Source organism: Pelecanus crispus, chromosome 11, assembly GCF_030463565.1.
Source record: "Pelecanus crispus isolate bPelCri1 chromosome 11, bPelCri1.pri, whole genome shotgun sequence".
NCBI lineage: Eukaryota > Metazoa > Chordata > Aves > Pelecaniformes > Pelecanidae > Pelecanus > Pelecanus crispus.
Window position 1 is genome coordinate 3,888,244 of NC_134653.1, and position 27,473 is coordinate 3,915,716.

Consider the following 27,473-nt stretch of genomic DNA (forward strand, 5'->3'; position numbering starts at 1 on the left):
GTTGGGCTATCCCGTTCCCTCAGCCGAGCCTTTTTGCCCCAGTTCTGCCACCCCTGTCCCCTCAGCCAAGCCTTTTTGCCCCAGTTCTGCCACCACCTCCCCTCAGCCAAAGCCTTTTTGCCCCAGTTCTGCCACCCATCCCCTCAGCCGAGCCTTTTTGCCCCAGTTCTGCCACCCCATTCCCTCAGCCAAAGCCTTTTTTGGCCCAGTTCTGCCACCCCTGTCCCCTCAGCCAAGCCTTTTTGCATCAGTTCTGCCACCCCCTCCCCTCAGCCAAAGCCTTTTTGCCCCAGTTCTGCCACCCCTGTCCCCTCAGCCAAGCCTTTTTGCCCCAGTTCTGCCACCACCTCCCCTCAGCCAAGCCTTTTTGCCCCAGTTCTGCCACCACCTCCCCTCAGCCAAAGCCTTTTTGGCCCAGTTCTGCCACCCATCCCCTTAGCCGAAGCCTTTTTGCCCCAGTTCTGCCACCCCTGTCCCCTCAGCCGAGCCTTTTTGTGTCAGTTGGGCTATCCCGTTCCCTCAGCCGAGCCTTTTTGCCCCAGTTCTGCCACCCCTGTCCCCTCAGCCAAGCCTTTTTGCCCCAGTTCTGCCACCACCTCCCCTCAGCCAAAGCCTTTTTGCCCCAGTTCTGCCACCCATCCCCTTAGCCGAAGCCTTTTTGCCCCAGTTCTGCCACCCCATTCCCTCAGCCAAAGCCTTTTTTGGCCCAGTTCTGCCACCCCTGTCCCCTCAGCCAAGCCTTTTTGCCCCAGTTCTGCCACCCCTGTCCCCTCAGCTGAGCCTTTTTGTGTCAGTTGGGCTATCCCGTTCCCTCAGCTGAGCCTTTTTGCCCCAGTTCTGCCACCCCCTCCCCTCAGCCAAAGCCTTTTTGCCCCAGTTCTGCCACCCATCCCCTTAGCCGAAGCCTTTTTGCCCCAGTTCTGCCACCCCTGTCCCCTCAGCCAAGCCTTTTTGTGTCAGTTGGGCTATCCCGTTCCCTCAGCCGAGCCTTTTTGCCCCAGTTCTGCCACCCCCTCCCCTCAGCCGAGCCTTTTTGCCCCAGTTCTGCCACCCCCTCCCCTCAGCCGAGCCTTTTTGCCCCAGTTCTGCCACCCCCTCCCCTCAGCCGAGCCTTTTTGCCCCAGTTCTGCCACCCCCTCCCCTCAGCCAAAGCCTTTTTGCCCCAGTTCTGCCACCCCCTCCCCTCAGCCGAGCCTTTTTGCCCCAGTTCTGCCACCCCCTCCCCTCAGCCAAAGCCTTTTTGCCCCAGTTCTGCCACCCCCCTCCCCTCAGCCGAGCCTTTTTGCCCCAGTTCTGCCACCACCTCCCCTCAGCCAAAGCCTTTTTGCCCCAGTTCTGCCACCCCCTCCCCTCAGCCGAAGCCTTTTTGCCCCAGTTCTGCCACCCATCCCCTTAGCCGAAGCCTTTTTGCCCCAGTTCTGCCACCGCTGCCCCTCAGCCGGGCCGGATCCCGCTGAGTGTGTCCCCCCCGGTGTTTGGGGAAGGGTCAGTCGGCTGCGGAAGGCCAGGAGAGCCCGCAGCAGCTCTGTGCCTCCCGGAGTGCCCGGCCCCGGCCCTTCCCCCACCCCAAGCAGCCCGAGCCCCGGTGGTGGGGGGGGCGGACACGGACGGACGCGGCCCAGGGCCCCGGGAGGCGGCAGCGGGGCCGCTCGACGCCCCCGGCGCGAGGCTCCCTCAGGGCCCTTCCCGCCGCTCGCAGGGCGCGCGCGTGCGGCGGGGCCATGTGGGCGGCGGGCGGGCAGCGGCGGGCGGGCCTGGCGGCGGCGGCGGCCCTGGCCCTGGCCCTGGCCCTGGCCATGGCGCTGGCGGCTCGGCGGCGGCGGCCCCGGCGCGAAGTGCTCTTCTTCCCCTCCCGCCCCAGCTGCACCGAGGCGTTGCTGGCCGAGGCGGCGGGGCCCGGCGCGGCGGCCCGGCCCTGCCCCTGCCCGCTGCCGCGGGGCGACTGCTCCCTCAGCCGCCTCCTGCGGCACCTCCTCTCCGCCCGCCGCTCCCTCGAGATCTGCCTCTTCGCCTTCTCCAGCCCGCAGCTGGGACGCGCCGTCCAGCTCCTCCACCGCCGCGGCGTCCGCGTCCGCGTCGTCGCCGACGCGCAGTACATGGAGCTGCGGGGCTCCCAGATCGGCCTGCTCCGGCACGCCGGTGAGGCCTCTCGTCAAGGCCGGGCCACGGCCGGGCGCGCGGGGTGGCCGTGGCCTGGGTCGCACCTCCGGTTGCCGCTGCAGAGGTGGTTGTGTCTTTGTAGGGATCCAGGTGCGCCACAGCCAGGAGAGCGGTTACATGCACCACAAATTCGCTATCGTGGACGGGAGGATGCTCATCACGGGCTCCCTCAACTGGACCACCCAAGCTATCCAGAACAACCGGGAGAACGTGCTGGTTGTGGAAGACGCCGAGTACGTGAAGCCTTTTCTGGATGAGTTTGAAAGGATTTGGGAAGAGTACAATCCCATCAACTACACGCTCTTTTCCAAAGACAGTAAATGATTGAGCTGCCTCACAGGGCTGGTGGAGTACTTAACAGATAGCATTCATGCACTTTATTATGTACAGACATCCTTGTATTACCCATCTGGGTGTAATTTAGGTAAGCTCCTCTGGAGAAGCGAAGCGCTCTCTACCCTAAAGTGCCGCAGGTCCCTTGCTGTGGGTCGTTCCCTCTAGGTTGTTCCAAAGATCCAAATCATTAAAAAATTCCTGTAGAGCCTTAGGTGTTATTTAGGATACACGGAGTAACATCAACAGTGTGCAGATTCGCTCTGTTCTGTTTAAGAAAGTTGGTGTGGATCTTGGGGGGAAAAAAAAAAAACACCCTGCATTTCTGTTATCTGTGGTGTGGCAACTATGGAGGCGGCTGAGGAAGTTCTTTATGTAGTAGATCCTGTTCAGCAGCGTTAGACTTACACTACTTCAAACGTGTTATTGCTATTAAATTGCTACCTGTTGTATTTTTTTTTGTGAAGTGTCACTATAAAAGCAAACAGTTCGCTGGATTTCAGGCTCTGGCCTCTGTTCCGCTCTTTCTATAGTAGTGCCCTTGTTGAAAAAAAACACCTCACTACACAACATGCAAAGGGTGGTGCAAAAATAGTTTATTACGATATAGTTAATGTAAAGTTAGGTAATTATATTTACAAAATAAAAATGATCAGCTACATCCATGGGAACCTAGCATGTCACACAAGATTTTGTAAGGAATAAATACCGTGAGGAAAAAGTGACGTTTCTATTACAGTGAGCAGTTGATCGGGAACAGTGGCTCTCAAAAAAGCACTGAAATAAACTGGAGTGGAAGGGAGAAGGGAAGGAGAGAGGAACTCGCACGTACTGAGAAACAGGAGCCTCCAACACCTGTTCCCCTCTGCAGAGGGAAAATATCATGTGTGAGATGTTACTTCCCGGACTAACCTGTGTGGAAAATGCCCCTTGAAAGAGGCCGTTCCGCCTTATGGATGGACAGGGCTCGAGGACAACTCTGCTTCCTCCTCTCCCCACCGCCCCGCTGTGATCGCTCCCGGCTTTGAGCCGCAGGGATTTCCAGCAGCCGCTCGGCTGCAGCATCCCGGCGCTGCCCGGGTACCGCTGGCCCTGCTCCGCTGCCGCTTTGCCGCTCGGCCACATCACCCACCGGAGGTGGAGGGCTGGCCGCCACGTCGCATCGTCACAGAAACCGGGAAATTACTCTTGCGTCCTCACTACTCACGATTCCTTTGGGTCGTTACCAGAGTACAAGCAGCAGAGCGTGGTGCATGCGTGGTTTGAATCCAGAACGAGTGCCCTTCGGTTATGGGTCAGTCGCCGGTTAAAGCTGTGCTCAGAGCTAACGCAAGCCTTCTCTTCTCGTTAAGGATGGTGGAGGAAGAGTGGGCATTAGTACCTGAACGGCCAGTGCCACTTCAGCGACTGCCTACACACTCGCAGACTTTCTGTCTCTCCCCAAAACTTCATCCTTTCAAACAAACGATTCTTTAAAATCTCAAGTCATCCAGAACGCCAGGTCCCAGGAGGGTGGACACGGGTCAAAGACTGCGCATTCCTATCTGCTTCCTACTTACCGTAGTCTTTAGTACTTTACACCATGCTTTGCTGTCTCTAGTGGAGAACAAAGAGTGAGTGTTCTTGTCAATCCCGCACACAGGCAGCGTGTGAAGAAAGCATGAAGAAAATCATTAATTGCACTCATTATTTATGAGTTTGTGGCCAGCTGGCTTAGTTCAGTTGGTACCAACTTGTCTGGCTCATCAGGTTCTTGTTAGTAAATCCCACACCCTCGGTTTCTTTTAGTAGTCTCAAACTGAGGCAGGGCGAACCGCTGGGGCTGGCACCCGCGTTGTTTCCAGCCTGCTCCCTGCTCCCGCAGCAGCACGTTTGCAACCTCTCGTAAGAAACAGTTTGTACTACAGGATCACGCAAGTTCAACTCAGTAGTAACTACGGTGTACTGAAAGTTAGGCGTGAACAGTTACGTGCTGTAAGTTACAGCGCACGTCCGTGCTGCTGCAGGATGTGTGTCTGTACAGCGGGGGCTGGCATTCCCTTGTGAAGTCCAAGAGCATCTCGAATGCGCTGCAGAAGCGAGTTAGAGCGTCACACCGGTGCCTCCCGGACCCGGGGGCTCGCTGCGACAGCCCTAAGCTACTGTGCAAGGAGAGCTGCGTGCGCTCCCTCTCACCGAGTAGTTGCTGCTGCTCTGTGTAACGACAGAGAACAGTTTGCACGCACACGGTGTTAATGCCACTATCAAATATGAGATTACCGAGTTCTCTGAATGGAAGAACACACCCCCCCAAGTTTATAGCGCAGTAAGGTTACAGTTCTTGAACAGACTGTACACAATCTTTGGACCGGTATCTTCAAAACTAAAGGTATAGATCAGCAGAAAAGGTTTGAAAAGAGATTTATAACAGTCATCAAAACCAAACAAAACAGTTTATCGGGGCAGACGGGGCGGGTCGGACGCATTACACTCGGTGCTCCTCTCCCAACCCGCGCGTGGGACGTGTGTTAGAACAAGATTTAAAAATCAAAACCACAACTTAAGTCACAAAAGAGAACCCGCCGCTAATTTCTGAGTAATAAATATTTACATTGCGTGCTTTGAACACTATACAGGTTTTAAATTACTTTTTTAAAAGAGAAGACTAACAAAGTTTTTTTTTTTAAAAAAAAAATGGAAAGAATTACAGAGGAAAAGCAAGCTACACCGAGCGTGCATGTGCTTAAGTGTTCACAACAAACTAAGTACTGTATCTGAACCATGAAAAAAATGCAAAGGTCTAGTGGAAGTGCAATCAAGTATGGAGCTGGTACAAAAGTGACACATTTTACAATGCTGGGGGCGGCACTACTGATGCAGTCCAGTCCACCTCTGTTACAGGAAAAAAAACCCCAACTTTTCTGGTTTGCAAGTCAGCACACAATTCCAGTTTTGAAGCAAATGAGCCTAATTTGCTTCTTGTTTTATACGCGGGCAAAGAAGAGGTCACATTTAAAGAAGGCTTCAGTCTGTTTCAGGGGAGACGGTGCAAATGGCAGGAAAATTTTATGCAGGGAAAAAAAAAAAAAAATTACTTGGAGCCAATTAGAAGGCATCTGTGTCTGCACCTTCGTTGCACTTGCCTTTTCCTAGACCACATTTCAGTACTATCAATAGCGTAGAATTGCGTAAAAGGCGGCAGCTTGCATTTCACGTGTCACGCCGCGTCTGCGCGGTGCCCTGGAGAGCGCCTGAAGCGGGCGCTGAATGCCTACGAGGCCTCGTCCCGTCGTGTGCAGCAGGCACCCGGGCCGCAGCAAAAGGCGAAGCCCACGGCTGCTGGGCAGCGGGACGATGCAGACGGGCTTTGAAAGCCTCCAGTGCAAGCGGGGAGCTCGCCCTCTCTTCCCCATACTTTTTTTCCCCCCCTCTCCACACACTTTCTAATTCAAATCTGGAAAGATGGATGAAGCCTGGCGCAGGAAGAAGCAATAGGGTAACTAAGGACCATTGCTATCAGTAAAAAGCTTTCCAGCTGGCTTTTTTTGACTCCCCCTCTTATTTTAAAGGACTGCTCTCTGCAGAAATATTTCAGATTTTGGCTCCTTATTGGTGCTGCAGGCTTGCTCTCTTTAATGTAAAGGCAGGTAATGTACTGCCTCTTGCTTTGGGGAGATGCTTAGATAGTTGCCAGACTGCAAGCGGAGCAGAGCCCGATGCCTGGAGCACAGCCTGCAGCAGTAGTCCAGAACAGCTCTCCGCATACCACGGCATCTTCCCTCCTCCTTTTCTTTGTGGACCCCCCCAGAACTCACAGCTACCGCCGTAGGACACCGTATACAGCCGTCCCACCCGGTGAAGTGCTGCCCCAACGGGTGCAGTTATCCTGACGATGCCAAGAGGCCACGGCTCAGCCCCTGATGCACCTTCGGGACAGCAGAGCCAGGTTCTCTGGTTTAATTTTCAAAGGAGCCGAACTCCCCAGTGGAAGACGGCTGCTCCTACAAGCTATAGCATATGAGACCCCCACTATGTTCACGAAAGACCCCTTTGCTTAGCAATAAACACTTGAAACCCACAAAGTGCAGCAATAAGATTAACTGATTAGGCTTATTAAACATTGCTAAAACCATGACAACGGTGGCCAGTCCCACCCTCTGCACGCCGTGTTCCCTGCGGTTGTCCTCCTGCCATCCAACACATTTTATTTCAGCTACACCTGTGGTTAGTGCCAGGGTTTTTTTCCCAGCAAACCTGCCTGTTTCGCTTTTCTCAGCTATTTGAAGGTCCAGAGAAGCTGGCCAATATGAATTAAATAGAAGTTCCCCAAGAGCAAACCTGAGCAGCTGATCCCCCGGGGCTGATCGTGTTCATAGAGTCCTAGCAAACCTCAATTCAAACCATTTTACAGCCGTTTCAGGGAGCCCGTAAAAGGGGGAGAGGACTGACATTTTCTGTACAATAAGGTAAAAACAAACTAGAGGAAAGAGAGAAGAAAATCCAGCTTCATTCCTGCTGGTGCAGGATCCAGTGCCTCACCGGAGAGATGCAAAAGCGCGTGTGCGTTGCCTCGGGTGAAGAATTGACACAAGCAGCCCAGAAGTCATATATGAGCCCTCTCTTAGTGTATGGGCACATCTACAGGAAAGGAGCAAGAGCTGTACAAGTGTTCCTGGGTGACCTTCCCCCCCACTAAACATCAGTATGTTTTTATACGTGTATAAATAAGAATACTCCCCCCACAGCCTCTCTTCACAGGGCAATTCGGGGCCAGAGCACAAGCAGAAAGCGCATCTCTGGACCCTCCCTGTCTTCAGTACCCGCGTGCTTCGCACAGCTCCCCGTGCCACTGCTTTTTTATCGCACCTTCTTCTGCCTTCCTGCACTAGCCACCACCGAAGCGCTGCCACCTTTGCCAACACGCTGCAGTGCCTTTCTGCCCACCCTCACCCCTTTTTTTTAAAAAAAAATCCTATTTATGTGTTTACACATGCTGAGTCAAAAGCTGGGGGTGATTGCCACCTGATCGCTCCGCGTGTGCCCTCCATTCACCCGGCTGTTCTCTACGTTAAGAAATAAGGCTCGAAGCAGGAGCACTGGCAAAGAAATCAAGTGCTCTTACTCGCTAGGCTCAATACCTAGTCCCAGGCAAGCTGCAAGAGAGGATTTCTTGGTATGAGCAAGTGTACAGCAGAAAACATCCCTCCATGGGAAGCCTCAAGATGCTCAGTGGCATGATCCTGCATTTTCCTATCAGAAAGGGTCCATCTTGTGTCCTCCACACCACCGACGTGCCAATGCAAATAGCAAGGTACGTTAACTTCTAGTCCTCACGCTTAAAATAAGTGCTCCTGAGCAAAGGAAGTCTGCAAAGAAAAAGCAGGATTTGCTAGGGGATGGAAGAAAGGTCAGGGTCCACATGGCGAGAAGGAGACCAGCACATGTTCTGCTCGGTTGACTAAAAAGGACAAAGCCCCACCATGTGTCTTGAGAGAAGAGGAGGAGGAAGAAGAGGAGGAGAAGGAGAAGGAGGGCGTCCTCCTGGAGCCAGTGATGTCTTGTAAGGGAAGAGCAATGACAATGACAAGGCCTACATGCCGTCCTAATGCTGCGTCCCAAGGCCCCTGCCAGGAGGTCACAGCTGCCAGCGAGCAGAGCTCACCAGGGACCCGGAGCAGCCAGGGATGAAGTGTAAAGGTTATCCCTGCTGAGGGCTGGACAGATGACTTCGGATGGCACCAAGCCAGGCACCTGGGCCAGGTGACCATCTCCTGACACGGTCAGAAAGGCGGATACAATATACAAAACACAGTGGAGGAAGTCACCTTCCCACCCAAGTAATGGCCCGAATTTAGACGAACCTGGGCCACAGCACTGACATCTCAGCTGGTCCTGCAATCTGCTCCGCTTGGCAGGTGCTGGTGTCCCTGCTTTAACGTAAAGACTGCCTTTAACTGCTCGTAGATGCCACTGAAGCGTCACGGTCCCAGCTGCTGTGAGCACGGGGACCTGAACACGCACCCTTCACCCAGCTGTGAGGTTTATACCAGAGACCCAGACCTCTCGCTGCAGTCAAGTGCAAGATGCTGGCAGGGAGAGAGAGAAACCCCCCACACAACTAGTGACAAAGGACCCTCTTCTTCCAGAAGTGGACTTCGAAGCACAATGCATGCGCACTTGACCTGGAGAAGGCTGAATTTGGGAAGGGCTACAAACAGGGATGCTGCATCTGTCTCTCCTCAGTTGGAAGGCAAGCTGGACCCCATGCCATGGCTATAAAAAGCCACTGCTAAGCATCACCAACATCCATGGGTTTATCAACAACAGACTGTGCTTTGGATGGCCATTACCTAGCTCAGCGTGGTGAGAGCAGTTATTTCCACAGCCCCAGGACAGCGCTAAGGTGCCCATTTCCACTTTGGGGCTCCCCAGTTTGGACTCCCATCATGCAGGTGAGAAAGCTGATGGCGAGCAGCTTGGGGCTCACAGGCCACATTCCTCCACAGTGGGATGGGAGGAAGACTAAGGCGGCTGCTGACTGACGGGTGAACGCAAACACAAGGCAAGGAACAGCATCGAGACTCCTGGGAGCAGTTGATGGCTGATCGGAGAGGCGGTCCAAGTGCGTCACGGCTGGGAAGGCTCCCGGGTCCTCCAACGCTCAGATTACGGAAAGCGCTACAGTGAGCTCAGATTAGGGTGACTGGCTGCACATCAAAACATCTTAAGAGGGCATGTGCTTGCTGATGAGGGAAAAGCCTTTGTATCCAAGTGGTTGAGCACCTTTCCTACCCTGCTCCTATCTCCAGGACTTCCATGTACACCCAGGCACAGATTACAGAGCATCGCAGTGGGAGAGCAGCCCTGTATGTGCTCTGCCTGCTGCATGGTGCTGGTATCCTGGCCAGGGACAAGTGGGGCTCCTACGGGCAGGACCGGATGGTTGCCATGCACTGCCGCGAGTGCCCCAGGAGGTGTCAAGCCAAGCGCTTGGCCATGGCAAGGCCACACAAGCTGGACGAGAGCCTGATTCACGCCACGGCTCGATGACGTCTGGTCTGATGGATCTGGTGGCTGAAACAGAGACTTGCTGCGCCGAGCAGGAGGATGAGGGCGAACTCTCTGGCAGCTGCCATGGTCCAACCTGGCAGGATTGGAGATGGGTGTCACCAGCCCTGCGGCACTCACCGCTCCAGAGCTGCAGCGAGAGTTTGCTCTGAGGGCTGTGCTTGTACCTCCTGCCTAACGGACCCAAAATCAGCCAGGAAAGCACACAGAGCTGCCTGCTTCAGCCACATGTTAAGCACCCGGAAGACAAGAGGAAGCTTTGCTCCACATGAAGGCTAAGGCGTATTTGGCCCATCCTGACATGCTGCGGGTCGCTTGGCAGCTAAATGGGGCTGGGAAGCCAACGTGCCCCAGCGCTGCTTCAGCCCGGCTCCCGGGCAGGGCGATCGGTGAGGCAGGGCCTGGGGTCTTTACAGGTGGCATCTTGAAATGCTCTCGGTAGCCCGGGATGAAGCCGCCATGCCGGGGCAGCCCTGATACTGCAAAACAGCGTCGGCTTCTTCTAGGAAGACAACCTCTGCTCGGCTGGCCACGTGCTGCATCTAGTGCTACCAGCTCCCTCACCTCACTTGTAGTTTGTATTCATTTATCAGCCTCACGGTGCTAAATTGTATGCTTTAAATACAAAAGCTATTAGGACTGAGAAGGTCTGAAGCACATACTGGTTTTGAGATTTTTATTTCAGGAAAAGATTAAAGAATTAAAATAGGAGCTGCCCTGCTGACAAGAAGAGTTGAATTCAAGAAGCTGATAAAAAAGGAGCATTATATGCATTGAGCACTGTGCATTTTCAGTCAATATTGGCTCTACTTTCTACTCTACTTTCCTTTGACTAGGAAAAGGGAGTTTCACATGCGCACAGACCCTGGGATACACGGGACTCAATGAGAGGAAGGGAGTAACAGCAAAAAAAGAGAGTGCTGGGCTTGATCTAACAGAGGCAAGAAAGTGATCTTACAGCTCAGCCCACGAAACACCGACTCCGACCAGCAGCGAGACGGGAGGCAAAGACACGCCAACGGGGCGGACTCGACGGTGCACGTGAGTTATCTGCAGCTCCCTATCCATAACCACCTGGGCAGCCACCAAAGCTCGCCGGGCTTCGGTATCGCCTACATTCAGGATACGGCAGAGTCATAGGGCAGGAGAATCATTTCTTGCATCCTTCTCCAGCGAGATGTCAGTGTTGTACCTCCAGGCTGTGTACGCCGGCACGGACTTGCGCTCCCCGACAGCTTCCCCCAGGCTTTCCCCCCCTTGCAGGTGCAAGTAATGCAATCGAGATCAATGGTTAGATTAGGCTCCTGGCGTGCTCTGAGCACTGGGTCTCTTGACAGCAGTAAGAGCTCGGTATGGCCGATACCACCCAGGCCCTGCTTGCATACCAAAACGGTTGGTACAACAGAGCTAGCTTATTAACAGGCTACTGAGCCTTAATACTGACACTTAGTGTAATGGTTTACAGTAAAGGAAGGATTCTCCTACAAAGCGCCAAAGAGAGGGGGAAAAAAACCCCACCCCGATCCCTTCCTCTCCCTCTCATAGAGTCTCTGGAGCGTCTTACAAGCAGGGAAAGGTGCTGGGGAGGCGAGGGGGCGGCGGGGGGCACCGCCACCGCGGCGCCGGGTCCCGTCGGGGGCGTCAAGACGAACGACAGCAAGGACAGTCGTAAGGAACGAGAGACAAACGGTGCTGGTGCTGTGCTGCCTCAAGCTGGGAGGTGCGCGTGGTCAAGCGGAGCGGGGAGAACTAGTCTTTCTTCAAGTCCCTGGATTCAAAAAGCTTCAGGCATTCTTGCACAGTCAGGCCTTCCTTCAGACTCTGGGAGAGACAAAAGACAGACAGCGTCGGACACGGGTGGGGGGCAGCGGCGGTGGGCATCTGGCACACAGAAAGGGTGCGATGCTCAGGCAAAGGAGACGTGGGCAGCAGGAGAATGGCCTCCTTGGCGGAGAGATTAGTGGGACATGCTAAGAGAAAACACACGGTTATGGAGAGCGTTACTGGTGAAGGGCGCCTAGAGAGAGGGTGAGATTGCAAATGAACCAGGCGATGTACCAGAAGCAAATGAGAGGCACACCATGCTGCAAGCGGGGTTAGCTCGACTTGGAAAAAGACCCCCGGAGCCTGTGGAGCAGCGGTGGCTGGGGCAATTTCAGCGGAGCTCCGGCACTGCGGGAGCGCTAGGCAGGCCAGCTCGGATCTGCTACGCTAAAGCACCGCGCTGCTGAGCAGGACGGGCACGCCGGTCCTCCCCGCCTGCCCGCGTCCCTGCAGCACCGACTGAACGTGCGTCCGCCTGGGACCATCCGGGCTCCGGTCAATGTGCAGGCTTTGCTCAAGCAGCCCTAGAAACTGCGTTTTTGTTGCCTGCGTCAATCCCACCCTTTCTCTAACCCCAGCCTGGGGGCTCTCCCAAGCCAAAGCTGCCTCTACTGCACAGGGTTAGACAGAGGACTTGCTAAATGCTTGCTTCAGGTCTAGCAGGATATGATGGCTGATCCAATTCAGATGCAGCATCCAGATTTCAAGGCACGACACTCAGCTAGCCAACAGAAAAGCCCGCCCCGCTAGCCCTCGGCATTTGGATTTGTGAATTCTACTCTTGCCTACATGTGGGGACCCAGGAAAACAGCAATGTGAGGGGTAGAAACCCAGAAGCAAATTGCTTGCCCCCCGTTAAGACAGCTTCAACCTGAAACTAGCCCGAGGAGATGCACAAGCCTAAAGCCAGCCTTCCCTCCTTCCTGCAGCCCTGAAACTGTGGCGTAAGAGCTTCAGAGGAGCAGAGCACCAGTGAGCGTTCCCCGCTGAGGAGGCACAGACTTCTCCCTAACCAACAGCCGGGCCCACAGAGCAATGGCTCTGCCCCTACGCGCGGCGAAGGTTCCATTGCTGGGCTGCTCCTGCCCTGCGACAGGCAGCCAGCTGCCTGCACGCGCCCCGCGGCGAACCGCTGCCTGCAAGCCGATTCCTTGCGACTCGCAAGGAATTCGCTCTGCAGCTGCAACGTTATTTGCTTCAGAGGCCAAGACATGGCAGCTTCAAAAAGCACAGACCTGTACGCAAAGCCCCTTCTATTAACGGGCAGCCCATCTCCCCTTTTGCTTTTACCCTGACCATGGTGCCAGAGAACTGTACAATCACAGCAGCAGGTTAGACTTTTGGGCTGGGTTTTCTTTAACGTGTGTTTATCGAGGCAGGACTCCATGAAAAACTTGCCCCGAGGCTGTGCAGATTCCCATGGTTACTGTATTTCTTTAAATGTTTCTCCTCCCACAGGCCCACAAATACAGAACGGCTTTGGGAAGCAGCACGGAAATGAAAGCACTAAACCGGATTGGTTCGAATTTACAAATGCCGCATGCTTTCTTTTCAACGGGCAGCAAAGTCTCTTGGGATGCGAGGCTCTGAGCACACACTTCCTAAAGGAAGTTTACTTTGGGCCTCTTTAAATAGGCAGCAACCCGTGCACTGCAGTTTGTACTTCTGATTTCTCACTAGATGGAAGGAGACAACAGAAACCCTTGGACTATTCTGCCTGATGGTACAAATTCCAGCAAATTCACCCCCTAGGCAGTCTCACAACCCATTTGAGTTAATGATGAGCCTGATGAAGGGAGACTAATCTAAGATGAAATCTGTGATAAAGGGATCCTCCACCAGACTTCCTGGGGTTCTCCAGCCACCCCTCTGCCACCGTGCTGGGGAGCTCCCCTCTTTTCTCCATCCTCCCTCTGCAGGTGCTCTAACCTCAGTCTTTACCATGGGCCAGTAAATTAACTATTGCTCCAGTTACTCGAGATATTTGGGTCATTAGGATGGGTCTCGTTTCTCATCAGCTCCCTCCTTTTGCTGGATGAGCTCAGAAGCCTCAGGCCAGCATGGGGGACGGAGGCGCAGTGCCAAGGGATGGAGCAGCGGGGAGCACGCCGGGGAGCACGCTGGGCAGCTGGAGGAAGCCTGGAGAGCAGGAGGAGGTTACTGGGCAAGGAGGACCATTATGCACAGGCACAGATCAACCTAAAGAAGCAGCAGTTACGGGTAACAGAAATTTAGGGCAGCCCAGGACATCCCCTCTGCAGCTGAGACGGGGGCCGACATTTTATATGCTACAGGCCTTTGTGTGAGATGCATTTATAGGCATCACTGACCCACTCCTCCGCCTGGCTACCAGCAAAACGGCTGTTTTTCCTACAAGACCTGGATGTTGCTGAAGTTTAGTCTGAGGCATGCAGAGTCATTCAAGCATGCACACTCGACGTCCCGCGCTCCCAACACAGCAAGCAGGAAAACGTGCCCCACCATGTCCAAATTCTCTCCGTGATGGTTAGCTGTGTTGGCGAGGGTGGGAGGAGCAGGAAGGCGAGAAAGCCATATTCCCCAGGGAAGAGCCAGAGAAACTGCATTTCATACGGATCTTGGGTCCACTGACTTCTCCCCTCCCCTTCCCCCTTCCCCCTTCCCCAGTAAAATAATTAGCCGTAAATAAACCAGTCAGTCATTAAGAGAAGAAGGGCTCTCGTTTGCCGTGGAGGTGTGAGCAGTGCATGCAAAAGTGGGCCGCTCCAGTGGGCAGCTGCGTCGCTTGGTGGGTGCCAGTTTGTTTACCTACGTGGCAGGGAACCTGGACTCGGGTTCATTTCAGTTATCCCATGAGACCTGCTCAATAACGGACTGTTGAAGGAAAAGGCAAAATAAAGGAAAAAAAGAAAAACAAAAACAAAACAAGAAGCTCATAAATCCTAAATGCATTGGCGTTCGCGCAGCCCCAGTCCTCCCGCCCCGGCAGCGATGCGAGCAGGCAGCGCGCCCAGGCAGAGCCCATGCTTGCTCTCCTTTCCTTTCCCCACCAAGCAACACACGCGGGGGACCACAGGATAAGTGCTCTGAGTTGAAGTGGTGGAGGGAAACCCAACATCAGACCTGGCCCAGCAGGTCTGGGCTGCCCCTGAAATGCGCAGAGATGCTCTGGGTGCAGCGCGGACACCCCAGGCTGATGACCTGCCACTCGCAGAGCGCGGGCAGGGACCGTTTCCCCAGCATGGGCACCGAGCTAGAAGCCTTTTGTCTGCCCAGCTTCTTGCTCCACCCAAGATCCCAACCACTTCAAACATCAGCATGAGACACCAGGTGAGAGGCAAAGCGAGTTTTGCCCATGCTGATCTTCCTTCCAACTGACCTATCTTTAACGATGCCTTCTGAGCGGCTTTAATTTGCCTTTTTTATCCCTGTGGTCCCACAGCAACAGCCGGTGCGTAACACGATGTAACTGGCTGTCAGCAGGCCAAGCAGGTGAGCTTGGCACAGCATCACTGGGCTTTGGGACCAACAGCAAGTACAAACGGCCGGAGAAACACGGGGCCGTCTGCACCATGTTAACACACAAGCAAAGCGTGTGTTAAATACGCCCAGGACCAAGGCATCGTTGTTCCATATAAAGACCAAAAATCTCCCAGTGATGAACACTGTAAAACCTAAAATGATGAGCACGTTTCCACTTATTGACACCATCTAAAGTTCAACTGAAAACGGGGAGCAAATACTGGGCGAGTCCTCCTGTGAAAGACCAAAGAACAGGGTGAACTTCAGCCTGTTTTTCAAGCAGGGAGGCAGCTTCGTGCCTTGACCTCAGGGGGGTCAGGAGTGCGTGTGCCCTGCCGGGCATCGCGGGGGGAGCAGCCCTGCCTGGCTGCACAGCCATCCGTTTCGCAGTCAAAAGCTCACTTTTGTCCCGGTGCCATCCAGCCTAGCACTAGTGACCAGGAAATTCTCATTTTTTCTTCCCCTACCAATTTCTTCCCACCCGGGACCCCCACCGGAGAGTAACACTGGGCCTTTTCATCACAGGGGAAGGAAATCTGAGCTCACCTTTGACCTGATATTCCTTAGTTGCCGGCTAACACTGGATCTGTCTTTCTTCAAGAAATCAGGGTTGCTTTTTGATTTCATAATATCTGCGGAGAAGCAAAAGAAACGGCGTTAGCACTGTGCCCAGGGGCTTCCTGCATGGAGCAGGGCTGGGGCTCTTCTGCCCTCCCAGCCCGGGCACGTGCCCTGATGAGCCCGACCGGAGCAGCGCTGCCGGAAGGGCAGAGGGGACTCTTGGGGGTCTCTGCTCCCCTGCACTGCATGTAGCATGAGGTTTTCCCAATGCAAAATGCCAGAAGGCTTTCAAAGCCCATCAGCTTCCCCTCCATGGGGCTGGAAGGAGGAACTGCCATGGGAAGGCAAATCAGGTCTGCCTGGTCCCTGCCATCTCCGGTGAGACTGTCTGCAAGGAGCAGAGGTGGGAAGCAGCGTGAAATGGCAAAAAAGCCCCACCCAGACCATCACTGCACAAGGGCTGGTATGCCAGGATGCACGTGTTAGCTCGGGAAACCCACGATTGCTTAGAGCTGCTGGAGAAGGACTGACCATATCCCGATACAGTGGTGTTCACAGGGGATTTCTCTCCCTGAGCTTCTGTGGCTGCTTTCAGCTGCTCTTTCAACCTGCTGATATCACAGTCTGCCTTGGCTTTCACGATGCTCAGCTCCGTGTAGATGTCTTTGTACTTGTCGCTGGCGTATTTCTTATCCTGGCAAAGGAACGAGAACAACCCAGCGGAGTCAGACAGACAGCTGGAGCCAAGGGGTTTGTGAATGCACTGAAGAGGAGCTTGGCAAACGCCAATGTAGGAAGAAGAACCGGCAGTGGGGAGAAATGCTCGGCCGGGGCAACACACATTTTACACATGCTCTTGAGGCCGTGTCTAACAGCGGTACAGAACTTGAGACAGGCAGAAAGCTGTGAGCCCAGCGGCGAGCATGCAGCGCTGCCCGTGCACACGGGCCCCTTCGTTACAGAACTACTTGTTTGTGGGTTTCAATTTTAGCAAAGACACGGAATTCAAGCAGAATTCCCAGAAACGGCCTTGGCAAAGAGGCCGTCCAGTGCAAACCAGTTCCGATGCTGGGAGGCTGGGCAGATCTCTAACACTGATTACTTTTGCCATTTCAAGTCTGATCTGATGTGACAGGAAATAGAAAAAACACTGAAGGGGACGTTTTCCCACAAGAAGGGAGAAGGGGTAAGTCCTGAGCTGATACAGTTGTGGAGCGCTTTACTGATGACACCAAAATGGGTATTCAATTCTATTCAGGGGAAAAATTAAATACTGTTTCAAATCTGGGGATAAGTGAGCTGAAATCTAAGCACACACACAGAGGAGCAGAACACAGCCTGTGAGAAGATGTGCAGAGACATCCCTGGGCATTACCCTCAGTGCTGTCTGCAGCTCGTCTTTGAGGGAGCTGATCTCCTGCTTCAGGTACTGGATTTCCGATTCTTTGACCCGCAGCAGGACCTGTGGGAACAGAAGCAGCGTGTGTTCGCACCCGAGCAGACACTGCGCAATCCCGAGATGCTCGCCTGCTGTGCCCAGTGACAACCGAGCCAGGGCTGGAGGCTCAGCCCTGTGCTGGCTCCACACCAGCACCACAAAGCTGCTGGTTCACCCGTCTTCTGGTTCATGCAAGAAAATTACTCCTGGGTCTGTTGGGAACTTGCCCAAGCTCACACTGCTGACACGCTCCCTGCACAGCCCTCGGTTTTGGTTGTCCCCACTGCTTTGTGCAGACTGAATCCCAAGGGACAAGCAGGGCTGGAGAAGGAAGAGCGGGTGTCCAGCTTGACATGGTGAGAAGGGAAGATTAGGACTCCAAGAGCTCCTGGCCCTGTTGCACCCCCGATGCATGGTGCTGACCAACCACGCAGACCTGATGTGCAGAGGGATGGATGGCCACGGCACTGTCCTGGGGGTCCGCAGGCACTTGTGCCCGCCAATGCTGTCCCTTGGGCGCGGCAGAGCTCACCTCCAGCTCGTAGGCGTCCTTGCCCTGCGTGAGAGGCGATCCAGCAGCCTCTCCCCCGCCCTCCCCGGTCAGCAGGGTCCGCAATCGCGTGATCTCCGCAGCCAGGCGGTTATTCAGCTCCTGGGAAGAGGAGGAGAGCCGTTGTGGAAAGGAGGAGCGTGGCCACGGCTCGGTGCAGAGCCCACCGCGCTGCCCGTCGGGCGGTTCGCCCGTCACACCCTGCCCGCGCCAGCTGCCCCGGGCACGGCGGGGACCCTCACCTGGTTGTGAGCGTTGAGCTCCTGGTTCTCCCGCTGGCACTGGCGGAGGGCCTGCCTCTCAGCCTCCAGCGCCTGCGCCAGGTGGGCGTTCTCCAAACACTTCTGCGAATACTGCTCTGAAAGCACCTCCAGCTCCCGCTGCACCGACTGCAGCTCCTCCCTGGTGAAACACAGGCTGGGTAGTGCCCTCCCCACACATACCCACCCGTGCCTGCCCTTCCTCCAGTGCCCCGTGCCGACCTGGGACATTCCAACAGGGATCTAAGCACCAAGGATTTGCATACTCCCTTTTGGGAAAAATCTCAAGACCAGAGGGAGCCAACCCTTACTTCTCCTGGCACCGCAATGCTTGGGCACCAAAAGGGACAGGAGGTCTTTCTCTAGGAGGCCGAATGGCTGGCCTTCCTCATGTTTCCAAAAATTGAGCTGAGATCTATCAAGTTTGCTCTGAGGATTTGGGACTGGGTGCATTTTGCACACCCGCATAGGTCTTACGTAGATGCATCAAGGTTAGTAAAGCTGCTTGGCTGTTTTCCTTGGCTCCCACATGAGGACAGCCTTGCCACGAAAAGCTAAGCGCTTTCTCCTTCACCTGGTTAGATTTGGTTGAGCAACCCTCCCACTGCAGCTGCATGAAATGCAGCACCATGTCTGCACATCTGCTACTTCGGGTGACCATACAGCAGCTGAGTTTGGGTAGCGTGGGGACATTGACCTGGAGCCTGAAAGATTACGGGCAACTAAGAGCCTCAGATGGGCGCAGCTGGGTCGGGACCAAGGGGAGAGGTCCCTGCAATGACAGGTCTGCCCTAACTCATTGCTGAAATCGGAGGAGAAAGGGGTCTCCCACACGTGTGATCTCCCTGCAAGACACAGCAACAGATGGAGGACGACGACGGTCTTACAGGTATTGCCGTCGGAGGGCCTCGATGTCGGCATTGACGCTGCTGATCTGGGAGCGCTGGGACTTCTCCAGCTCTCGCTCCAGCTCCTCCCGGTGTGCGTTCTTCATGGCTTCGATGGCTGCATGGGACAGCACAGCGTTAGCACCCAGCACCGCTCCACACAAGGGTGGGTTTCGTTGAGTTTTTGTTTGGTTTTTAAAAGAACAAAACCAGAGTCATCCCAGCGAACCTCCCACTGCTCTGCAGCCCCTTCAGTCTGTACCCCTGGCTGCAAAGCAGCAAAGGGGCTTCTGCGAATCCCACTTTTTAATAAAGTCCAAACGATTGTCCAATTCACATGTTGTTCCGGGGATTGTGGGACTCCTAATGCAGAGACCCTTTGCTCCAGTGCTTTAAAACTCCCTGGGGCACTGAAGAATGAATTCAGTGTGGAATCAGCAATAAATTAACCACAGGAAAGACTAATGCCTTTCTGAGGTGGAATGGAAAATGAATCAGACCCTGTTACAGCCAAGGAGAGGGGTACCAAGCCTGGAGAAGGACGAGGAGATGGGCCTCCGTCCAAAATGCATGTCCCACCAGCCTCTCCCCGTCTCCCTGTGATCCCCACCCAGCCCTCATCCCACCTCCCGCTCCGCTCCTCCACACCAGAGCAAACGCCATCCCCACGTCCCCATCAACATGGAGCTGCCCCACGGCGGGGGACCCTCTGGCGTGTCCCCATACCTGAAATGGTGGCAGCCGTTTCTTCTGCCAGCAGGCGGTCTTTCTCCTCCCGCAGCTTCTCCAGCTCCCGCTGGTGCTGCCGCTGCAGGTCCTCGATCTTCTTCTGGTGTGTCTCCTCCATGGCTGCAAAGCCCCTTTCACATGTTGCCTGCAAAAGGGATGAGGGGAAGGGGTTGGCCCGGGAGCGCGGGGCCAGTGTCACAGCAGTGGTGAGCCTGCCAGGAGCCGCACACCAGCGGGTAGGTTGGCACCCGAGTTCCATCATGGGGATCTTCTCCCTCCCCAGCCATGGAGGAGCCGGCCAAGGATGGACCTCGCGAGGTCAGAGCTTGTCCTGCAGTTGCTCGACCCCTGACAGCTCCAGTGAAAGGGAAGGACAGGGTAGGTCTGGGGTCAGCCCCGATTGGGGAATGCAAATATATGTTAAAAACATCAACAAAAGCCTACTGTGCCCCTTCTGCTCTCTTTTGCAATGCCTGATTTTATGCAGCCACCTCTGGGGTGGAAAACAAACAATTTGTGACAGCAACAGGACCTTAATTCCCAACCGAGTTATGGCTTCAAATGCTGCGCGGGCAATTATTTGCTAATTGAATTACTAGGAGTGAACTTAGGCCAGGACATGGGAGCAGCGCTCTGGGGATTCAGGAGTCACCAGGCATGAGATCCTGAATTCCAACCCAGGCCTGCCCCAGGCACAGACCCCGCTCCTGCCTCTGCAGCGGGACAAATGCAAAAGCCTGTTTCCAGTTCAGCCACCAGCCCGGCTGCCCCGCCGTGCACATCGGGATCCTGGACAGACACACGGCTGCAGGACAGAAGGCAGGACAGCAGAGCCACAGGCAGGCTGGAGCCACGAGCTGGGAAGGGGAACACACCGCGGATGCGGTGCACAAGCCCCATCAGATGTCTGGGGCAACCCTGATGCCAAACACTGCACCGGGCTTTTCTCCCTCTTAGTGTTACAGGCTGGCTTTAATTCCTGATTTCCACGGATTTCTTTTTGATTCACACTCATGTTTTCCACGGGAAGCGAGAACTGTCACCTAGGGAGCCATTGGGACTCCATGGGACATTTAAGGGGGACAAATTCACTCCCCCAGTGACAAAAGTGCTCACGACAGTCTAACACCCGCTGACCTACGCTACCATACGCTCTTCAGCATCACTTTGCCATCTAATGCTCTGTAACCTGTGCCACTCTCATTCCCAATTTTCAGCTCTGGTGCTTTTATTCCTCCCCTTTAAGTTTGAATCCTGAGGCACTCTTCATTTTCTCAGCCTTTTTTTTTTTTTTTGCAACTCATAACTCGGTGCCAGAACCTGTCTGGACTTGGTGACTACGGAGAGGCACAAAGCAGCCTTGCAGGATTCTTCATTACACCTCTAACGCTGGAGGAAAATGGTGCATGCTCCTCCGTAGCTCTGGCTGTAGGTTCAGTATTTAATGTATTGTAAATGCATTGCTAGAAATCCAGGACAGTTGAACACGTACAAACCAGTTATCTCGTGTTACTGACGTTACATTCTCCATCAGCTTCAGGAGAGAAGAATCGAGCACATTTTAACCTGTAAATCGGACAGGTTTGCAATCACCTGGTTAGCTTTCTAACCATGGGAAGTTTCTAGTTTGCTGTCTGTCCCTCTGCTTCCTACAGCGGTGCAGAGAGGCCGGTTCGCTCTGCTCTCCTCCTGGACCGCCCTGCCCAGAAGATGCTGCTTCCCTTCCTGCCAGGTTTGGCAGAGCAAAGGTGAAAACAGAGGCGGGATGTCAGGTTCACTGCTTGCTGTTATTTTTCAGCCTCTATTTTGGTGCTGGCCTTTTGGCTTCTTCCAAAGCGAGAACATCCCCCTGGTACAAGCGACCCTGTTTGTGCCTGGCTCGCAGGACAAGGTGTTACCCGTGTGTCCCACTGACCTGAGCGGGGGGTTCAAGAAGGGTTTTTCCTTCCTAAGTGTTAAGATGGAGGAGATAGCGTTCAGCGAACACCACCGCTTCCCTCCCGTCTCCCCAGCAGCTCTCCCTCCCCTGGACACCCGATTCACCACTGATGGGACGCAGCAGAACTACTGCTCTCCCCAGACTAAAACCAGCTTTTGGCTAGAGTGGCGGAGCCACGCTTTAACCCCAGCCTAAACGTGCGCTGAAGATCTCGCAGCTGGAAGCAAGCTCTCCTACATTTTTGCCGACTCTGAAGAACAACTGCTCCATGAAAGCCTCGCTGGCACGGCCTCTGCGTGCAGCCTGCCCTTTTGGCTGCCCTAAACCCAATTCCTAACTGGAAACGCTCTCCACTCAAAAGCAAAACACCAAACCCAACAGGTTTTTTTTTAAGCGCTGTACCATCTCAGGCTGGTTTTACAGCCAGTCCTGACTGGTGGAGTGATCTGAACACAGGCACTTCATTGCCACTGGGTTTTTCTGCACCTAGCCTGGGTTTCCCGTAACTGTGCACTGTTTGTTGTGTAAAGAATCGCTGGTGTGCAACACCAGGGTGGTTCTCCTTGCAGCCTCATGTAAAGGAGCTTTGCTTTGCTACAGAATTTGGCATCTGTTTGCAGCTACTTTCCCCAGGATGGTATATTTCGAGAGCATTAAGTTTCCATTTCATGTTACATATTTGAGGGCAGCAGAGACAGACTGGAGATTTGATCAGACTGGGAAGGACAAGAGTTGAGGAATGCTTTTAAAGGGAAGTCACGAACAAAACGTATGCCTCAGGTACAAGGAGGAACACTGCAGTCTTAATACTGAAGGATAACGTGAAGTTATCAAGCTACTTCGAAACCCTCCCTCCCTCTGTACGCAGAGACTGCCTCCAGTAGTCAACCCTCCTGCTGAGACCAAGCCCTCAGCAACGCATTTAGAATACCCCAGCATGGAGAAAAGGGTAGTGCCATGCTTTACAGAGGCCTTTCTAACATTTTGGGGCGTGCTTCGGTGTGCTGGCTCTTTCGGGGGACACCCCTCGGTTTGGCAAGTGAACCCCAGGACCGAACGCACCCTCCCATACGCTCAGCAGGGGAAAGCGTAAAGCGTTAAATGTATCAAGACCTTTAAGTTTTCAAAGTCTTTCTGGTATTTTTCCCTCAAGGTGGAAGCGTTCCCCTCCAGATGCTTGTTCTCCAGCTCATCCCTCATGACGTTCATCTGGGCCTCCAGCTCCTGGATGCGCTCCCTCAGGTCACGCATGGAGTCCAGGTCGCTACCGGGGCCCTGCCCGGTGCCACCCGCCTCACCGGCCGCCCAGGTGTCCCCACCGCCCGGGCCCGCCACGGGGGACGCCTCGGGGTGCTCCCTCTGGTACTTGTCCAGGGTCTCTTGCAGGCGCTGCAGGTTCTGGCTGTAGTGCTCCTGCAACGCCTGCAGCTCCTCGCTGTGGATGACCTGCAGCTCCTTGATCTTGGCCTGGAACTTGTCCTCCAGCATTTGCATCTGCTCCAGGTGATACCGCTCCATGTTCTGCTTGTCACGGACGATGGCATCCAGCTGGTTGAGACCCTCCGTCCTCTCGGCCTTCAGAGCATCCTCTGTCCTACTTAGTTGCTCTATCACGTTTCGAATCTCCTCCTCATACCGTCCCTGCAATTCGCTCAAGCTCTTGCTGTGTTTATGCTCTTCCTCTTCCAAGAGCCTTCGCTGACTGTCAAGCTGGGACACCTTTGCTTTGAGATCGGCGTTCTCCCGTTCAAGCATGGTGATCACCTCGCCGTACTCACTCTGCTGCTTTCTAAGCAAGTCTTCGTACTCATCCCGAAGGAGAGAGACCGTCTTCACACGCTCTTGGCAGAGCGCATCCATGCTCTGCAGGGACTCCTTGTAGGACTTCACCTCTCTCTCATACTCCAGTCGGACTTTGCAAGCGGCATAACAAACCTGAGCCTGAACGATTGCATCTTGGACTAACAAAGAGGAATACCGCTCAAGGTCTCCCATGCACGAATGGTATGAAAGACTCTGAGATATCTTCAGGAGCTTCTGACAGTCTCTCATTGCCTCCTCAGGAGGCAGAGAGAGTAAGGCAACAGATATTTCCTTCAGAACATTTGATTTGTCCTTTAGTTGTTGGGCAAGATCTTCCTGAATGGAAACAAGAGCTTCACTACTATGGTCCGGCAGGCTGCCAATCTCCTCCATCTTGGCTAATTCCTGACACGGCACCATTTGGAGACGGCTCCCATCCCAGGAGATTTGGGTTCTTTCTGAAGCATCTTTTTGAATTTCAAGTGCTTCAGAAACCTGGTGCATAACTCTGTCAAAATCAGGAGTCCTGTACGCTTTGATGATCTCCTCCAACATGCATTTATGCTGCTGGAGAGCTGTTTTGGTATTATGGAGGTCTTCTTCAATTGTTTTTAATCTCTGATGAAAAGATTCTCTCATTTTCTGTGCGACAAACCCAAGTTCTGCCTTGATCAATGTAGCATCTGCTACAGCACTGAGAAAACATGGAGAAAAGCCCAAACCTGTCGTTTCTGTTTTGCCCTCGGCTTCTCCGTCTCTGGTGCTCAAGTGCACTCTCAGCTCCTCCACCTGGCTCCAGAACTCCCCTTCCAGCAGCAGCTTCTTAGATAGGACGCTGGCCAAGTCGACTGCTGTATGAGAAACATTTGCTGGCTCCAACAAAACCACCTCAGCCGTTCCCTGGATCACTCTCAGAAGCTGAGATATCTCAGAGCTTGCATTTTTCAAAGACTCTGCTATTTGGTTGATGAGAGAGGCTTCAAATGCCACTCTCTCAGAAAGCCATCTTAGCTGGCTCGTGTCAAACATTTCCGCTCGCTGCTCCTTGGAGACGTGCTCCTCTTCTCCCAGAAAAACTCTTTCTGGAGCAGGACTTTCTACGATAAGGCTTTCACTCTGCTGATACTCCGATGGGACTGGCGCCCCTCTCAAGGCTTGGATTGCATTTGATAAGGTTGTTTCCATGCTGGACAGAGTAACAAGGAACAAATCACCCTCATTTTCCTTGTCTGATTTGGGCAACGATCTTAGTTGCTCCTTGCACTTCTCTAAGCAAGTCAGCGCTTGATCATTTTTCATTTGGAAACCTCCCAGCTCGCTAACGTGATTTTCTATGAGCTTGAACTTTTCCTGCCTCTCACTCTCCAGCTGTGAGATCAAAGCACTGACTTGAGACAAGCTGGTCTGAAGCTGTTCCCGCAGCTGAGACTCTGTGCTGGCCCACTGATGGTGGAGGGCAATGAGCGTCTCCTGATTATGGCCGTGCTGGCTTTCAAGCTTCATTGTTACATCTTTGAGTTTCTCCTCTGTAATATAAAGTTTGGTTTCCAGGGAATGGATGATTGAGAGATAGGTCTCAGAGTCGCTTGTCCCAGAGGATGGGTAACCAAGAGCTGGCTCTGATGACATGCTTTCTTCAGACAGCGATCTGTCTTGGCTCGTGTCTGAAGAGGTACTGCTTGTCCAGTTTTTCTCCGATCCATCCGGATGGATGTATTTTTGGCACTGGATGCTCGAGAAACGGATTCTTTGCCTTTTGGCCCCCATGATTCCTACATCAGGCTTTCCTAAGGCTTTCTGAACTAACTCTTGGTCCTGGAGCTCTACAGCTTTGGACGGGGAGCCGAATTCCTCTGCTTGCCTCTGGCTGGTCTCAAGAACCTCATCCTCCTCCTCCTCCTTCAGTGCGTAAGTCAGAGCTGGGAGGACATCCTGAGTTTGCAGAGGATGTGCCAGTTGGGATGGATGACTTTCGTCACCCTCGAGACTGGGGCCAAGGTCTTCCGCCTCCTCAGCACATGGACCTGTACCTACACTAGCTAATTTCATCAAAGCCTCTTCCTTGGCCTTTAGCTTTACTTTAGTCTCCTCTAAACTGCTATCTAAAGCAACCATTTTAACCAAAGCCTCATTGAGATCTTGCTCTTTCTTCTCCACAATTCTCAAGTGCATTTCCTTAACATGTCTCAGCTCTTCTTCTTTTTCTTTCAGCACCTTCTGCACACTCTGGAACTGATCCGACACCTCCTCGAATGATTGCTCCAGGTTGTGGTAGTTGGTCTCTTCCATTTTCAACTTTGCTTGCAGCTTTGCAACTTCATTATCCGACTCGGCAACCTGATTCATGAGCTCGTGGAACCGACATTTGATCTGATCTCTCTCTCGTTCGAGCTCCTTGATGTGCTCTGCGAGTTTCTGGATGCTGGCCTCCTTCATCACCAGCTGCTCCTCCAGCTGGTGGACAAGCTCGCTGCCTTCAAACTTTGCACTCAGCTTCTCCTTCTGCAGAATCTCCATTTGCTGCTCGTTATTTTGCAGCTGGTTCTCATACTCATTGGCCTTATCCTCCACCTCCTTCAGACTCCGTATTAAAACCTGCTTTTCCCTCTCGCAGCTCTCCAGCAAAGCCTCGTAATTCTTCTGCAGCTTCTCCTCCATGAGGATCCGCGCTTGCTCGCTAGTGTTCAGCTGCATGCTCAGGTCTGCGATCCTGTCTTGGAGCCTCTGCACCTCCTTCTGATGGTCCCTCTGCAAAGCCTGCTGCATCTCCAGGTCCCGCAGCTCCTGGGTCTTCTCCAGGAGCAGAGCCTCCACGCTCTTCAGCTTCTGCTCGCTGGCCTTCAGCTGGGAGCTGAGCGTGGCCTCGCCGTGCTGCCACTCCTCCAGCTGCTCTTTGGCTTTCTCTTTTTCGCTCCTCAGGTCGCTCTTGAGCTTGGCCAGGGTCTGCTCCTTGATGGAGAGCTCGGCCGCCGCATTACTGAGCCTTGCCTGCAGGCTCTGAATCTCGGCTTCGTGGTGCCGGATCACGTCCTTGGCCTCGGCGTAGCTGCGCTTCAGCGACTGAATCTGCTGATTGATCAGCTCTTGACGCTGGCATTGGGCTTCCAGCTCGCTTTGGAGATCTTGGTTGACTTTGTGGAGCCTCTGCCAGGCACCTGATGGCGAGGCGGCCACCTCGGTCTTAAAAAAATTGATTAAATACTAGATTAGTAACACTCTTGGCTCTCCCTTCTGAGTGTCACACCTCTGGCCAGGCAGGCCACGGAAAAGCTCCTCGCAGCGATTTGGCTGCTACCCACATGCTCCAATTGGGATGATTTGTTCTTGGCACAATTTTGTTTGTTTTAACTGTTTTGGGTTTGTTTTTATTTTTTTTTTGGAATGAGCGGCAACTGCTTTCCAGTAACAGAAAACATGGACCACAACATCAAAACAGCTGTACAGTAACAGGCTAAAAGAAAAAAAAAAAAAAATCAAATAGAACCAAAAAAACAATGAAAAAGAAACACCAGCAGTAAAACAGAGACAGACAGACAAGAGAAAAACAGGAAGGGTGAGAAGGAGGAGGGGATGGGAACAGGTCAAGAAGAAAGGAACTGCTTTTTTAGTGTGTTTGTTCGTTTTGTTGTGAAACAAAAAGTGCACAGTTCAGGTAACACAGTCCTACCGACCAAAAGCAACAACAGAAAGTGAAGTGACAGCAAATGACATCACATCCCACCCAAACGCAGGGAGACAGGACAGCCGGCGTGGCGATGTCATTTCTGTAACTGCCAAACGGGACTTAGTGGCTGCTCATCGCATTAAAGAGATGTTGTTATGCTAAAGTTTAAGACTAGGGAGATCTAATTTCTCTACCTGCAAAAAGAAAAAACAACAAAGACAAAATAAAAAGCCCGACAAAGTGAAGGGAGGGAAAAGGTGTGATGAGAACGTAAAATAAAAGAAACCAACCTTTGTGAGACTCAAACCAAAGCAATGTAGCATGCAAAGAGAAAACTCACAGAGAGTCATGCAAAAGGCGACAGAAATTATGTGTCTTTAAAAAAAACACAAAGACAGGAAGAGGCGAGAGAAGCACAGCGTTAAGCCTAGGAATTTGGCCTGCCTTGCTGTACTCTGGTTGCTGATAAGGAAAGCCCACAGATGTGACACTCAGTTATGTTAAGTTAAATTTCATGCTTTACACCAAAAACATGCAAGAACATCTGCCCAGGACAGGTTAGTACGTGACCCCTCCCGCCCACCGTGACCGGAGCCAGGGGACATCTCCAGTCCGTTTGCGAGGAGCAGGAGCCCCCGCTGTTTCTCCCAGTAGGGTTCGAAGTTGGGGTGCCCCGTCCCAAGGAAGGTCAGAGCGAGAGAGGGGTTACACAAGGCTGGAGAGGCTTCGGTGCACGGCACATGCATCAGGGTGGGTATCTCAGCGGCTGCCTTACGA

General features: G+C 53.5%; 2 protein-coding genes across 2 annotated transcripts in view; one reads left to right on the forward strand and one right to left on the reverse strand.

Moving 5' to 3' along the window:
- Positions 1–1,721: 1,721 nt before the first annotated feature.
- PLD6 (phospholipase D family member 6) lies at positions 1,722–2,484 on the forward strand. Its single transcript, XM_075718889.1, has 2 exons — positions 1,722–2,139; positions 2,243–2,484. The coding sequence occupies exons 1-2, from the start codon at positions 1,722–1,724 to the stop codon at positions 2,482–2,484; spliced, it is 660 nt and encodes a 219-aa protein (XP_075575004.1).
- Positions 2,485–11,289: 8,805 nt separating this feature from the next.
- The window catches only part of MPRIP (myosin phosphatase Rho interacting protein), an 81,805-nt gene continuing 65,621 nt past the window's right edge, over positions 11,290–27,473 (reverse strand). The window contains exons 16-24 of the mRNA XM_075718996.1: positions 22,343–26,212; positions 19,288–19,435; positions 18,562–18,679; positions 17,657–17,816; positions 17,397–17,516; positions 16,802–16,888; positions 15,958–16,120; positions 15,412–15,497; positions 11,290–11,361 (exon numbers count right to left, since the gene is read on the reverse strand). Of these exons, the coding sequence (XP_075575111.1) occupies positions 11,290–11,361; positions 15,412–15,497; positions 15,958–16,120; positions 16,802–16,888; positions 17,397–17,516; positions 17,657–17,816; positions 18,562–18,679; positions 19,288–19,435; positions 22,343–26,212 (4,824 nt within the window). The remainder of the gene's footprint in view (positions 11,362–15,411; positions 15,498–15,957; positions 16,121–16,801; positions 16,889–17,396; positions 17,517–17,656; positions 17,817–18,561; positions 18,680–19,287; positions 19,436–22,342; positions 26,213–27,473) is intronic.